This window comes from Capra hircus, chromosome 16 (genome assembly GCF_001704415.2).
Source record: "Capra hircus breed San Clemente chromosome 16, ASM170441v1, whole genome shotgun sequence".
NCBI lineage: Eukaryota > Metazoa > Chordata > Mammalia > Artiodactyla > Bovidae > Capra > Capra hircus.
In genome coordinates, this window is record NC_030823.1 from 45,681,986 (window position 1) to 45,695,843 (window position 13,858).

At 59.7% G+C, this 13,858-nt stretch overlaps 1 protein-coding gene across 3 annotated transcripts in view; it reads left to right on the top strand.

Moving 5' to 3' along the window:
• The window catches only part of CHD5 (chromodomain helicase DNA binding protein 5), a 70,753-nt gene continuing 59,057 nt past the window's right edge, over nt 2,163–13,858 (top strand). For all 3 annotated transcript variants that reach the window (XM_018060450.1, XM_018060448.1, XM_018060449.1), the window contains exons 1-2: nt 2,163–2,360; nt 12,445–12,572. In XM_018060450.1, the coding sequence (XP_017915939.1) occupies nt 2,282–2,360; nt 12,445–12,572 (207 nt within the window). In that variant the 5' untranslated portion in view covers nt 2,163–2,281. The remainder of the gene's footprint in view (nt 2,361–12,444; nt 12,573–13,858) is intronic.

The following is a 13,858-nucleotide window of genomic DNA, read 5'->3' on the forward strand; positions in this document are numbered from 1 at the left end:
CCAGTATAGTCTTATTTTTTTTGGTTGCTCTGGATCTTCTTTGCTGTTCAGGTTTTTCTCAAGTAACAGAAAGGGCTGCTCTAGTTATGGTAGACGATGATGACTGACGAACATCTCGACTCTGATTTGCCAAATTAAGCAGCTGGAACTCTTTTTGGTTGAAAGATATCTGACTTTCTCAACGTCATCTTGGGAACTGGAGCCACAGTTAATGGTTCCTGTGTGGTGAGGGGCTTTCTGGTGACGGGAAATACTGTAGGTCCCAGCTTCTCCACAGTGGGACAGGGGACCTGTGGAGGTGCCCTGACCTAATTCCTCCATCTGGGAAGGGCTGGGGGCAGCTGGTGCTGCAAGGGTGGGCAGTTTTAGGGTTTTCTCCTGGATGGTTAATTTTCAGGAAGACAGGCGGTCTGGGAAGAGGAAGGCAGCCTTGCTGGGGAAAATGCAGGCCTGCTGAGGCGTCTGTGATTGAGGCTCCCTCAGCTAGGTGCCCAGGAGGTGAAATATAGCTTCAGGAGACCAGGAGGGGCCCTTGCTTTCTTAGCCCGCCTCCTCCCTGCCTGTCCCTTGACCCTGGCAAGGTGCCTGCCCAGGGTGGATTCAACATCTCTCCTAATGTGGTTTAAAAGCAGTTCAGGAGATGGTATTCCCAGCTCCCTGCACTTTGTCCAGCAGGCTGGACAGACCTGTCCTTGCCCAGGAATGAATGAAGAGGAGCTTTGGCTTGAGGCTTACTGGAAATCCATTAGATGGGAAGGGAGAGGAGAAATGTGGGACACATCTTTCCAGCCTTGCTTGTACCATCTATCATCTTCAGGCCACCTCCTCAGGAGGTCTTGCACTGGGGCTCCTCAAAAGCCCCAGGAAGGGTGAGCCTGCCTGGTCACGCCAGTGTGGCATGGGTACTGGTGTCTGTCCACCTGGAGGAAGCAGGTGTTCAGCCAAGACCAGAGAGGTGGATGCCAGAGAGGAGACCGCCTCATAGCTGCTTTGGGCTTCCCAAGTCAGGTGGTTCCTGTGGGTCCCTGGCGCCACTGGGTCTCCAGTGGGTTCCCCCAGAGATGTCTGGCCCCAGGCAGTGAGGTGAGGGTTCCGGGTTCTTCCAGGATTAGAAAGCTGGCCAGCCTGTCCTTCCCTGAAACTTTTGCGTTCTTAGAGTAGCATTAAGACTCGCTGCAGCCGAGACTGGCAGCGCTTATTTAAAATTCCAGTCTTGCTCCCGAGGGCTTTGGCCTCCATCTTCACCTTTAACAACCGAGGACTGGTGGCGCGGTTCCTTCCCACTCCGCGACAGGTGTCGCTTCTGAGCGGGAGTTTTGGGCACAGAGAACGCGGTTCCACCTCACCCCCGAGGGGCTGGATATATTTAAAGCGGACCGACCAGGAGGGGCGTTTTGGGAGGGGATACGTGGGCGGTGGGAGCCGGGTGCGGTGGAGTGAGGGAGGAGCCAGCCTGCAGATTTTTCTGGAGGAGTCAGACCCGCTGTCTCCAGAGCGGCCCTTCCCCAAGTGCGGAACGCTGTTTCCTTCGAATGTTCTTTGGAAAGGGGGTTACAGAAGCGTGTTTGGTTCGGTGCGAGGCGACCAGGGGCTGGGCGCGTGTGAGCAGTGAGGAAGCTCGCTGCACGCTGCTCCAAGGACCCTGCCCCTGCGCGCTTGGGGACCCATCCCGGGCGGGGGCGGCGGTGGCGGTGGCAGCGGGCCCGGCCGCGGGTACGCGCGGGCCGGCCCTTCCCTCCACTGGGCCCGGCCCGCCCGAGTCCCAGCTGCCCGCTTGGCCGTCGGGTCCCCAGGCGCGCGGGCGCCTCGACGGCTCCCCCTGCCGGAGTGCCGCGTCCCCCACCCCGCACCCGGAGGCTCCGGACTAGTCCCCCCAACTTGTTCTCTGCTGTTAACTAGTCGCGCTGCCGGAACGATGGGATGGGGTTGCCACAGCAACCAGACTGGACGTCACAATCCGGGCATGTGTGCCTCCCCCCCGCCGTGCCGCCGTGCCGCCGGCTCTGCCGCCGCCACCTCGGCCGGCTGCGGGACTCGGGCTTCGGGGCGCGGTGGGCGGAGCAGCCTGGGCTTTGCGGGGATCTGGGCGAAGGCGGCCGAGAAGAAGGGGGTCGAGACGGGGGGGTGGAGGTTTGGGGGGGTGGGGGGGCAGGCGGCCGCCATCTTCTCGCCGAGGCCGCCTCGCCCGCCGCGCGCGCCCGTCCGGCAGCGCACGGGTTAAGGCTGGCACCGCGCCCGGCGGGAGGGGGGGCGCCCACCTCCCCTCCCCCCCGTGCCGGGCATGCGGGGCCCGCTGGGCACCGAGGAGGAGCTGCCGCGGCTGTTCGCGGACGAGATGGAGAACGAGGACGAGATGTCAGGTGAGCGGGGCGCCAGCTGCGCTCCGGGCCGGGGCGGCGGAGGGCGCGGGGACCGGCTGGGCCCGGGGGCTGGACCTCGCGGGCGGCGCTGGCGGCGCGCGGGAGGGGGCGCCGGGCTGCGGGCTGCGCTCCCGCCCTGCTGGCGCCGCGCGGCCAAGGGCGCGGGGCTGGGCGAGCGCCGGGGTGCGGCGCGCGGGCCGCCAAGGGCGGGTGCTATCGGGGCCACCCTGGCCACGGCGCGGGCGGAGGACCGCCGAGGGCCTGCGCCGGGCGCCCGAAGCGGGGAGGGGGCTCGGAGCCGCGGGGGTCAGCCCGCGTGCCCTTGAAGGGGGCGGGAATCGCGCTCGGCTGCTGGAGCCGCGAACCCCGAGCTCTCGCTCCGCGTCGCGCACCCTTGCCCTCGCGGGGACCGGCGGGCGCTGGCGGGACCAGATACCGGGACCTGGCCTATCTCGGTTCCTGGGTGGGCTGGGTGGGGCCCGGAGCGGGAGGAGGACGGGACGGACTAGGGGACCGGGCGAGCGCCCGGGCAGGGGCGACTTCCCTCCGGGCCCACGAAGGCTCCAGGCTGAGGCGCCCGGGCTCGGACTCCGCTCCCGGTTCCCGGCCGCCGGGTGCCGCGACCGCCGCTCCCCAGCACTTTGCCCGGGCCGCCGGCGTCGTCCTGGCGCGCCCTAGCGCCGGCCGGCGTCTCCAGCCCGCGGTCGCCCGCCTATTGGCGTTCCCAGCCCACCCTGCTTTGGCTCTGGGCCTGACTCCCAGGGCCACCGCCCCAGCCTTTGCCATCCCTCTCCAGAATTCAGTAGAAAACAGGGTTTGTGCGTCAGGGGCAACCTTGCAGGACCATTCCTTACTTAACTGCTCACCGTGTGTTTGGGACGTTCCCCTCACGGCACAGCTGGGCAGGGCCTCACACTGTGGACCGGCCGTCTTCATTCCCTTCCAGAGGACTCTGTCACATCTCAGCGTCCCCACACCAAGTCACGGCCCTTCTGGTCTCCCAGGAAACTTGTGGGAACTGCGGGAGCCCTCCCTCGCCCTTGAGTGTGATGTTTGGCCCCTGGAGCCCTTTCTCCAGGGGCGAGAGTATTCTGCACATTGGCACCTCAACTCCTGCGTGCAGGAGGTGAGAAGGGGAGGATCCAGGTGGCAGTTCTGTCTCTTCCTAGAGGGGATTCCCATCAGGTGGCCACGCCCACTGGGGGGGGGGCCTCCTCACCCTTCCCCACTTGTTTGCTTCCTTTAACATGGTGACTGGGGCCTCACCCTGCTCAGATAGTTTGGCCAAGTTTGCAAAGGGCCTGCTGGGGTGAGGGGATTGGGGGTGAGATGGCCCCACATGGGTGGAGATGCTTGGACAAAGTTGATTCTTACATCCTGGGGTCCAGGGAATTAGGCCCATTTCCTGGAAGGGAACACAGAGGCCCAGCACAGGCACTGAAACCCAGGGCTGTTTTTCACCCAGGAAACTAGCTTAGGGAAAGCTGGTTACTGGCTTCCTCGGGGCATGGCACTCAGGGCGTGGCCCTTTGTGGCACTGATTATGGGGGCAGTGGACAGCTGAGAGTACCTGAATAGGTTTATTTCCAGGACTTCATCAACCCCCTGATGGGGTCCTCTGTTTCCCTGTCCTATACACTTTGAATCTCTCTGGTTGTGTCAGGGCTCCGAGAGTGGGGAGAGGAGAAGGCCAGGGAAGTGCCCTCAGGCCGATGGGCACCCAGCTCACTCCTTTAGGGCCAGAGGGCTTGGGCCTCAGCCAGCCTCACCTGCCCGCCACCTTGTCTCCCTCCTGCTTGCATCCATTGCTCCAGGCAGGTGTGGGGGGTAGGGTTGGCCCCAGGGTCTCTAGGAAGCCCCTCAAAGCCCTGCCAAACAGAGACTACCCTGCCTTCCACAAGACCAGGTGCTTGACACCAGGGAGACACCTTCAGAGCGTGTCCTGAGCCTTTCTGAGCTCCTAGCCCTTCTCTGTGTCCCTGGTCCCAGCCACTGTCCCCTCTACCTGGGGACTGCAAAGCCTCCTAACCAGTCCTCACTGACCACACTCCACTCAGCAGCCAGGGTCACCTCTGTAAACACAAAGCAGACCCCAGCCCACTGGTGTGAACCGATTGCAAAACCCCTGTTCTACTCCACCCCCATTGTCACTTCCCACCTTCTTGCTCACGTATTAGCCTTCTAGATTCTTCTGGAACTCCCCAGGCTCCATCCTGCCCTGAACATTGACCGTGACCTCTGCCAGACCCAATATTCCCCAGCTCACGACCACATCCTTCCTGCTACTCAGGTCTCCAGCTCCTGGCTGAGTGTAGGCCCACCTCTCTCATTCCCAGGCCCATTTTAATGCTTCATTTTCTTGACAGTATTTCCCTGGAATATTTTCATTAGCTGACTTGTATCAGTGGGCTTCCCCCCTTGAGGTTGACCCTGTGACCACCTACTGGGCCTGGCACTGTGGGTGCTGGAGAGAGGGGCACAGTCTTGGGGTCTGAGGGCTGGGGGGGGTCCCTGGGTCACCCTGAGCTCTGGATATGATAACAGCCTCAGCCTAGGCCTCGTGTCTCTCCTGGAGAGCTGGCCGCCCAGGCCCCTGTCCTCCACTTCGGCCTCTCTGCAACCCTCAACCTGAGCTGGTGATCCTGGCCCGCAGGGGTGGGTCCTGCATGTGGCAGTTTGCTGGTGGAGAAGCTGGTGTACTAGGAGCTGTCACTCCAAGTTTTCAATCTGCTGTGGTGGGCTCAGTACTTGTCACATCTACTTTCCTCACTCCGCCTGTCTCCCACCCTCCTCAGCAGTGTTCTTGCCACCTAAATTTGCCCAGGCCAGCTCTCCGGCTTTGAGGCCAGTGGGTGAGGAAGAGGGAGGAGGGGGGCTTGGAGGAGGAGGAGGGCAGGGTGCCTGCTTCTTGGGCGCAGGGACCCTGGCTGCCAGGTTTCTTGGGGATTCAGGGGGCTGGTCCACGAGAGGGCTCGAGAGAGTCAGTGGCTCTGCCCCTGCTGCTTGTTCACGGCCTGACCCTGGGCAGGACACCTGGTCCCTCTGCCTCAGTGTCCCCAATTGTGGAATGGGACTGTGACACCAGCTACCTCATAGAGGGGTTATTATGAGGACTGGTGAGATGGTGCACGTGGAACATGTAGGTCACAGTGCCCAGCACATGATAGGTGCCCGTAAAGTATGGCTTATAGCACCATCCAAGGGGGGCAGTTGGCCTGCCTTCCTCAAGGAAATGCTTCCGAGACATGCACCCTCATCTGGTAAGCTGGGGGCAGGGAGCCTGGGCTTGAGGGGCTGGAGGGAGGTAGGGAGGAAGGGAGAAGAGGGCTTGGCACTCCAGGCCTTTTCTTCAGAAGTCCCCGCCTGGTAGGCCCAACCCTTCCATCCCACACAGTCAGGGGGGGTGGATTTCCTAGAGCTGGTGAGCCCAGCTTCTCTCCTGGCCAGGTAGTGGGACCACTCTGGCACTTTGACTGGCCTGTGGACCCACAGGACTGGGCCTCATCTAGGCTTCTGTGGGCAGAGGGACCAAGAGGGAGAGAGCACCATGTTTCCCAAAGGTCTATATTTTCTTAACCTATTCCCCCGCCACTGGGGAAATGGTGAGAGCCTGGTCATATTTAATATGTTTTGCTGAGAGGAGGGGGGCACAGTGATCAGCACACTTTGCCCAGTGGGTTGGCCTGTGAGAGACTCCCCTCATTCCCAATTGATCTATTATTTCATCAGTTCATTCAATGACCCACCCCCTTGTTCATCCAACCACCCATGTATGTACCCTCTGAACATCTACCCATCCAACCACAAAACTAACCAACTGACTATATACACCCACTGCCCACTGGCTAGCCATTGTACCCACTCATCATCCATCCATCCATCCAACCCAGTCTCCATCCATCGATTTATCCATTCATCCATCCATCCATCCTCCTGGTGTGCTGCAGTCCATGGGGTCACAAAGAATTGGACATCACTGAGTGACTGAACTGAACTGAATCCATCCATCCATCCATCTGTCCACCCATCCATTTGTTTATCTGTCCAGTCCATCTGTCCATCCATTGGTCCATTCATCTGTTCATCTATCTGTCTATCCATCCATCATCTGTCCATCCATCCACTCACGCACCCAAGACAGATTTCTCGCATGCCTTCTCTGAGCCAAGTACTGAACATACTATAGGGTCTGACCTTCTGGGGGTTTTGCAGGTCGAACTTGGAGACTTTCTGCCTTTGGCTCTGTCCTTATTCCCTTCTCCCTGTTTGTCTTCTCACTTTGTCCTCCTGTTTGTCCCTTTGTCTCTTTTCCAAGTCTGTCTTCCCTGAGTCTTTGCTCCTCTCTGTCTGGCTGTCCCTATCTTTCCCTCTTGTGTCCCTGGCCCTCCAGGGCTCTCTCCCCATCCCCTCTCTCCTGCCTCTCTTTCCTCCTCCTCCCCTGCAGTGCTCTGGGCCCTCACCCTCCTCCCTCCTCACTCTTTCCGGGCCCCAGTCCCTTAGGGTAAAAGCCTGCCCTGTTCCCCCCTCCTGCTGCCTGCCCGTGGTGCTCAGGACTGACTCTTTGATGAGACGCCAATGAGGTGATGTCTGGGTTTTGTTAAATGTCATAAATAAATTATTAATCCTCTCCTGGGCAGAAGTACTGCCCCCCCCCGCCCCTGCCATTATCTGTGGAGGTCCATGGTGTGGGGGCACTTCAAGGACTGATGGGGACCTTAGTCTTGGTGGCCCCTCCTTGGTCAGCCCTAGAGTAGTCCTGAGAACCCCTGGCCCAGCGATGCCTGAACCCGCAAGTCCTTCAGTTCCTGCCATCCTAACCTCCCTGAGGCCCTGGGCCCCACCTGCCATTGCCAAGCACATCAGTTGCATCTCAGTTTCTAGTTCCTCATCCTGTGAGAAGGGCAGTGCTTGGCCCATTTGTTTTTTAATTTTTATTTCTTTATTTTTGGCCACGTCACTCAGCTTGGAGGATTAGTTGCCCAACCAGGGATCACACCCGTGCCTTTGGCAGTGGAGGTGTGGAATCCTAACCACTGGACCACCAGAGAATTCCCAGGACTCGGCCCATTATAAGGATGAAGATGTGAGCTCAGGGGAGAAGGGACTGGGGGCCACCCCACCAGGCAGGGGCGGTGGTTTGAAGCCTGTGCTCCCCTGTCCCTCCTCCTGGTCACCAGGTGGTCTTGTTTCCTGCCTGGGGGAACAGAAGGAGCCCCTCTCCCCAGGCTCTGGAGGGGAGGGTGGACGTTGAGCTGGGTCCCCATCACTGACATTTGCTCACTCTTCTGGACCTCCGTGATGGAGCTCTTGATCTGGCTCCTGGCTCCGCCTCCCCAGATCCATCAGCTGCCTGGAATCAGATGACCTGACTTCCTTTCACAATCATGTTTTTCTTCTGCTCTGATCACCTTGGGTTTGCTAAGTTGCCTGGGGGGCTGCCCTCTTTCCCAGGCCCCTCTGGGCTCTGCCGCTACCCCTCCCCAGAGGACGAGGGCAGGGGATGGGCAGAGCATGGGGACTTGGGGTGGACTAGCCCAGACCACCCCCACTCCGAGGGAGCCCAGATGACCTTCCAGACCAGGGGCCAGCCTGAGTCACCTCAGAGTCCCTAGGGCACATCCACGCATGGCACAAGGGCAATGCTGTTTAAATGCCTGTTAAGTAAGTGCAGGGAAGGGCTGAGTTCTGGGGGGGTCCTACACCTGGAGGGAGGGGCAGGTGTGGGGACCACCAACCAGAGTTCTATCCTGGCTCTGCCACCTGCCGGCTGTGAGACTGAGAAGTGGGCAAGTGATGAGATCCTTGGAGCCTATTTCCTCATCTGCAAATGAGGGTAATACTGTCTCCCCGGGTTGCTGTGTGGAGTAGATGAAGTCCTAGAAACAAACATACGCTACCTGCTTTGAGCCTGGTGCAGGCGGTAGGTAGATCCGCTGTTTATTGCAAGGTGTTTCTCTGGGAAGGGTCCATGCCCCTTGCCTGGGCTGCAGCCTGTTGAGCAGCCTTGGGCTCCCTCAGGGCTAAGCCCATGTGTGCAGGGAATTGGTGAGGGGCTGGGGATAAACTTGGGGAAAAGCCACAGAAGGCACCTGTGTTCAGGGTCCCCCGCCTGTCCCCCTGTCTTGTCTCTGAAGCAGCCTCCTCCGCCCCCTCCCCAGGCCTGGGAGACAGAACAGGGCAAATGGGTCCTAATTATAGCCCGTCTGGGATCCATGGAGCCTGGGGCCCTGGAGGGGCAGGTTGGTGCAGGAGGACACTGCCAGGCAGCCTGGAAGGGCTGTGTGGGGCAGCCAGGCAGAGCTGGGAGCTGAGCGGAGCTGGGAGCCGGCAGGATGAGGAGTCCTGAGGCTGCTTCTCCTCGGTGCCCTCACCCCAGGGCCTGCGGGCTCCCATGTTAGCACTGGCTGGATGCCCTGGAGAGGGGATGCAGGGCTGGGCTCTGGGAGGGGCACCAGGAAGGGTTGCTTGGATATGACTCCTCAGGTCTGGTTCTGGAAACTCAGAAGACGGAGGAGGGGGCAGGGCTGGGTGGGAATTATGGGGGTTTGTGGGAGCACTGTCACAGAAGGTCAGCCCTGGGGGTCCTCAGGGCTACCAGAAGCCGTGCGGGAGAAGACAATGCGGGTGGGCAGCATGGGGTCCTCTTCATCGTGTGCCAGTCTGGAACTTTCCCAGAGGAGGGATTTAACTAGGCAGATGGCCCTGGGCTGTGAGGTCTCCTGAAAATGGAGGGAGGGGTCTGTCCAGGGGCAGAGGGCCTGAGGCCTTATCCTCTTAAGGCTCGAGGTGCCCCTACCCAGTTCCCAGGCAGGATGGGGCACCGCCCATGGGCGATCCCCGCTTTCTTCTTGAATCTCCTGCAGCCACCTGCACATCCCCTTGTCTGTGCCTGCTGGCTGGTCAGTCTGTGACTATGTGCTGGGCTGGCCTCCCCAGTCTGGGGGATTGCCCTGCTGAGGGGATGGGGGATGTGGGGAGGAGGCTGGAGGCAGGAGGGAGAGGCCCCCTCCTGATTGCATCAGCTGAGCCTGTTACATAACTGTGCTGGGCATTGCCAGGGTGCGGGGGTGGCTCTGCCCAGGCGGTCTCTTTGCAGCTCCAGGGGAGGTGGAGGTGGGTGGGGGAGTGGGCAGGCGTGGATGGGCATCGGATCCCCAGCCTGGCTCCCAGCCAGACATGTCGTTGTTCCCCAGAGCCCTCCACTCTTGAATGGCTCTGGGAGTGCCCATGCACCTTTCCAACTGGCACGAGAATCCTTGCCCCTCCCACATCAGGGTCCAGGGGACAAGATGGGGTTGGCTCCTGCCTCCTCTGCCCGGCTCCTCTCAAAGCCTGCCCACATGAATCCCAGCTTTGGGCCCACCCTCACTGCCTGGCTGTTGTGCCAGCCACAGCGGCTGTGCCTTCCACAGGGTCCTTGGCACTGCCCCCTCCTCTGCTGGTCACGACCCCTGAGCTGGCCTCCTGGAGATGGCCAGCACTCAGCCCACTGTCAGGTCACTCCTTCTTCCGTGGCAGCTTCCTCACCTGCCTGGAGTTGGCTCTCTCCATGTCTGTGTTCACCTGGCAGGATGGGGAGGGACTGGGACTCGGGCGTGCCCTGCTGCCTGCTCCAGTGGACCGACCTCTGCTGTGCAAGATGTGGGTGGGGGCGGTCAGGCCATAGGCCCCTGGCTACCCTGGAGGAGAACCTGGTGCAGAGGGGTGCCCAGTCAGTGGTGCAGCCCCTACCTTCCCCAGGGAGGGAGTAGAATGAGTGGGAGATGGCCCTCCAGGGCATAGGGGTGGGAGGGGCATTCACTGGGCCGCCAGAGTCACCAGCGCCCTCTAGCTATATCCAGAGTGTGACGAGGGGTGCCTTCCCCCTCCCCACTGGTGACTGTGCGGGTCAGGTGTCTCAGGCCCCTGCCTGTGTGCTAAGTCGCTTCAGTCGTGCCCGACTCTTTGTGATTCTCTGGACTGTAGCCGCCAGGCTCCTCTGTCCATGGGATTCTCCAGGCAAGAATGCTGGAGTGGGTTGCCATGCCCTCCTCCAGGGGATCTTCCTGAACCCAGAGATCGAACCCACACCTGTTATGTCTCCTGCATTGTCTTCTTTACCACCAGTGCCACCTGGGAAGCCCCCAGGTCCTGGAGTAGACCCCTGTGGAGGATGGGGGGGATGTTGGGGGTGTCCAAGGTGCAGATGTGTGTCCAAACATCTGTGGGTCTGACACATTCAGCAGCCAGGATGTTTTGCTCTAAAAGGTGTCCTGGTGGGGCCCTGTTATTTAAACTTGATTCATCGAGGACACTCGGTCTATTTCCCATAGGAAAGTCCCCTGGGTGGCCCTGGCATGTCTTGCCTTCCTCAGAGTCTCCCAGAATGTCAGTCTCACAGTGGGGTCCCTCTCAGAGGCCAGCCTGAGGCTAAGTGAGACTCCCTGTCCTGTCCCCACCCCCTGGTGCTTCTCTCTGTGCCCCCGGGCCATGAGGGTGGGGGTGGGGGTCAAGCTGCTGGTGTGGGGGACTGGCTTTCTTGAAGCCCCTTTGGTGTGGACCCTTTGGAGGTTCTACTGGCTCATTCTGGAATCTTCCTTCATCCCAGAAGGACAGATATAGCTCTCCTCTAGGTGTTTTTTTTTTTAAATAGCATTTTATATACTTAAAAAATTCTTTATTTGGTTGCACTGTATCATAATTGCAGTATGTGGGATCTTGGATCTTTGCTGCAGCATGGGGGAATCTTTGGGTTTCCCAGGTGGCGCTAGTGATAAAGAACTCACCTGCCAATGCGGGGGACATAAGAGATGAGGGTTTGATCCCTGGGTCAGGAAGATCCCCTGGAAAGGGGCATGGCAACCCACTCCAGTATTCTTTCCTAGAGAACCCCATGGACAGAGGAGCCTGGTGGGCTACAGTCCATGGGGTCGCAAAGATTTGGACATGACCGATGTGACTTAGCACATGGGATCTTGAGTTGAGGAATGTGAACTCCTAGTTGTGGCGTGTGGGATCCAGTTCTCTGACTAGGGGTTGAACGTGGGCCTCCTGCGTTGGGAGCTCAAAGTCTTATCCACTGCACCAGCAGGGATGTCTCTGGGTGTTTGCCTTCCTGTGTTGTCTTGCTGCCATTTGCCCCCAAGAGGACCCTCCCATTCCCCACCCCCACAGAACTCAGGGGTCATACTCTTTATCCCCCTGACGTCCTGGGTGGGAGTTAGACCCCGGCCACAGGCTCCATTTGGGGGGTGGCGAGAAGCACAGAGATGCCCACGTGACATACTTGTCTGCTCACCTGGACTTTCGGCTGGAGGAAAGTGCTAGGAATTCAGGAAAGACAGGCGGTTTCTAGAAAATGCACCTCTCTCTGGGGACTGTCACGCTGTCTGGAGCACCCAGTGGAGTGTGTTTGGCACCCCGCTGTGCGTGTCCGGGTCCACGTGACGGGGATGGGCCTGCGTGGGTGCAGTTGGGGACTAGGCCGGGTGGCGGGGCAGCATGGCCTTCAAGTCCCTATTAAAGGGAGTCCTGGCATCTGCCCCGCTGGTCTCTCCTCCAAACTCCCAGGCACTTGCCCCACAGCGCACCTGGCATCACCTAGGGTGATGTTACCTGCACTCATGAGCTGTCTCCTGGCCCCTCTGTAGGCCTTTGGAGGGCAGAGGTAGGCCCTGACCCTCCCTGTGCCAGCTGGAGATGGCTTTCTGACTCTGTGGAACTGCTTTCTTCCCGAGGAGCCCGGCTTGTTAGTTACCAAAGTTAGTCGTTTTTGTTTCAGTTTCTGGAGCACTGTTGTAGCAAGGAAGATGGTTATTGTCTGATTTTGCAGATGACAGGAGGAAAGGCCCAGAGAAGTGGAGTGGTGTGACACGGCCCGAGGGGCTGGGGATGACTCTGAGGGGTTGGGGCAGGGGAACTAGATGGAGGGAGACGGGGTGGGCTTTAAGTGGGAGCAGGGAGGGTGGGTGGCCCTGGCCTGGGACAGTTGGATGGCAGAGGAGGTTGCTGTCTAGCGGCCCCGCCTCTCGCTCTGTTCCTGGGTTGGGGAGTGAATCTCCCTAAAGGCAGCAGAGTCACTCCCTCCTCCTTCTTATTCCTCCAGAAGAAGAAGATGGTGGCCTTGAAGGCTTCGATGACTTTTTCCCGGAGGAGCCCGTGAGCCTCCCCAAGAAGAAAAAGTCCAAGAAGCTCAAGGAGAACAGGTCCAAAGGGAAGAGGAAGAAGAAAGAGGTGAGCAGGGCCGGGGATCTTGTGGGGCTTGGCTGCTCCTCCTGGGCCTGAGAAAGACCTGGGCTCCCAGGACCTTACAGAGAGGAAGGGTGTGTCCTGAGAACCGAACTTGTGTGAGAACACCAAAATGGGCATCTGCCGTGAGCAGTGCCCACCGATACCTGCCCGAGACAGATCTCCTGTCGTTCCCCAACCAGGGATTGAACCCTGGCCCTTGGCAGTGAAAGCGCAGAGTCCTAACCACTGGCCCGCCAGGGAGTTCCCAAGTGTGCTGTCTTCTTAATCAGAGTGTTCTGGGGTGTTTATTCTTTCCCCCTTGGTGGCTGTCCTGGGCCGTGACAACACGGGGTCCCCGGCGCTTGCACCTCTTCACTGAAGGGCCCTTTTTCTTGCTTGCACCTGTGCCCACTGCCTCCGTGTCCACTTCCTCGGTGCCCTGGGCAGCACCTTCTGCCACTGCTGGGTTTGCTGCATCCAACCTGTTGTGACTTGGGGTCCTGATGAACATGATCAAAGTAGGAGAAGAATAAGGAGACCTGAGTATGGGATGGGTCTCCTCCAAGTAATCTGAGTGCACATTTCCAGAACACTCCACACAGAATCACTTTATCCTCAATATCAACCTTGGGAATCGGGGTCAGATGATCATCACCTCCTGGCAGAGGGGCAACCTGGGGTCGACTTGTAGCTTAAAGCCCCTCGCACTCAGAGGGGATGATCCTAGGGCAACGTGGGGACTCCTGTCTCCCACCACGTGGGAGCAGCCACCGCTCCTTGGAGTCATCCCATCCTCTGGGTAGTCTTACAGGGAGGGGGTGGTGTGCACCTTGCTTTACAGAGGAGGCTCAAGAGATGAACTTGCCCAGGGTCATGGCGACACGGCTGAGATCTGGCCCCAGGGACGTCCAGCAGCCTGTCCCCCCAGCCTGGTCCTCCCCTGGCCTGTGGGGTTTTTGATGGGGAAGCGCTGTCGGTTCTTTGGCTTTCTCACCTCCCCTGTCCAGAGGAGACCCTCCTGGTCCAGCCATGCAGGGGAGGCTGTGGGGGAGGTGTTAATGGGCTTGGTGACCCTGGGGGCAGAGTAGCAATGTGCTTTGTGTGTGTGGAGCCTGCTGGAACTCTCTGATGTGCCTCAAAGGCCACCGTGGGCCTTTGGCTTGTCCCTTGCAAGGCTTTGTGCAGGTGGGGGAGTGTTATGACTTCGCTCTGGAGGGTCCTTGAAGATGCTGCAGGGAGTGGGGAGGAGGAGACGCCTGAAGACAAAGGGCCTGTGATGGCGGGCAGGC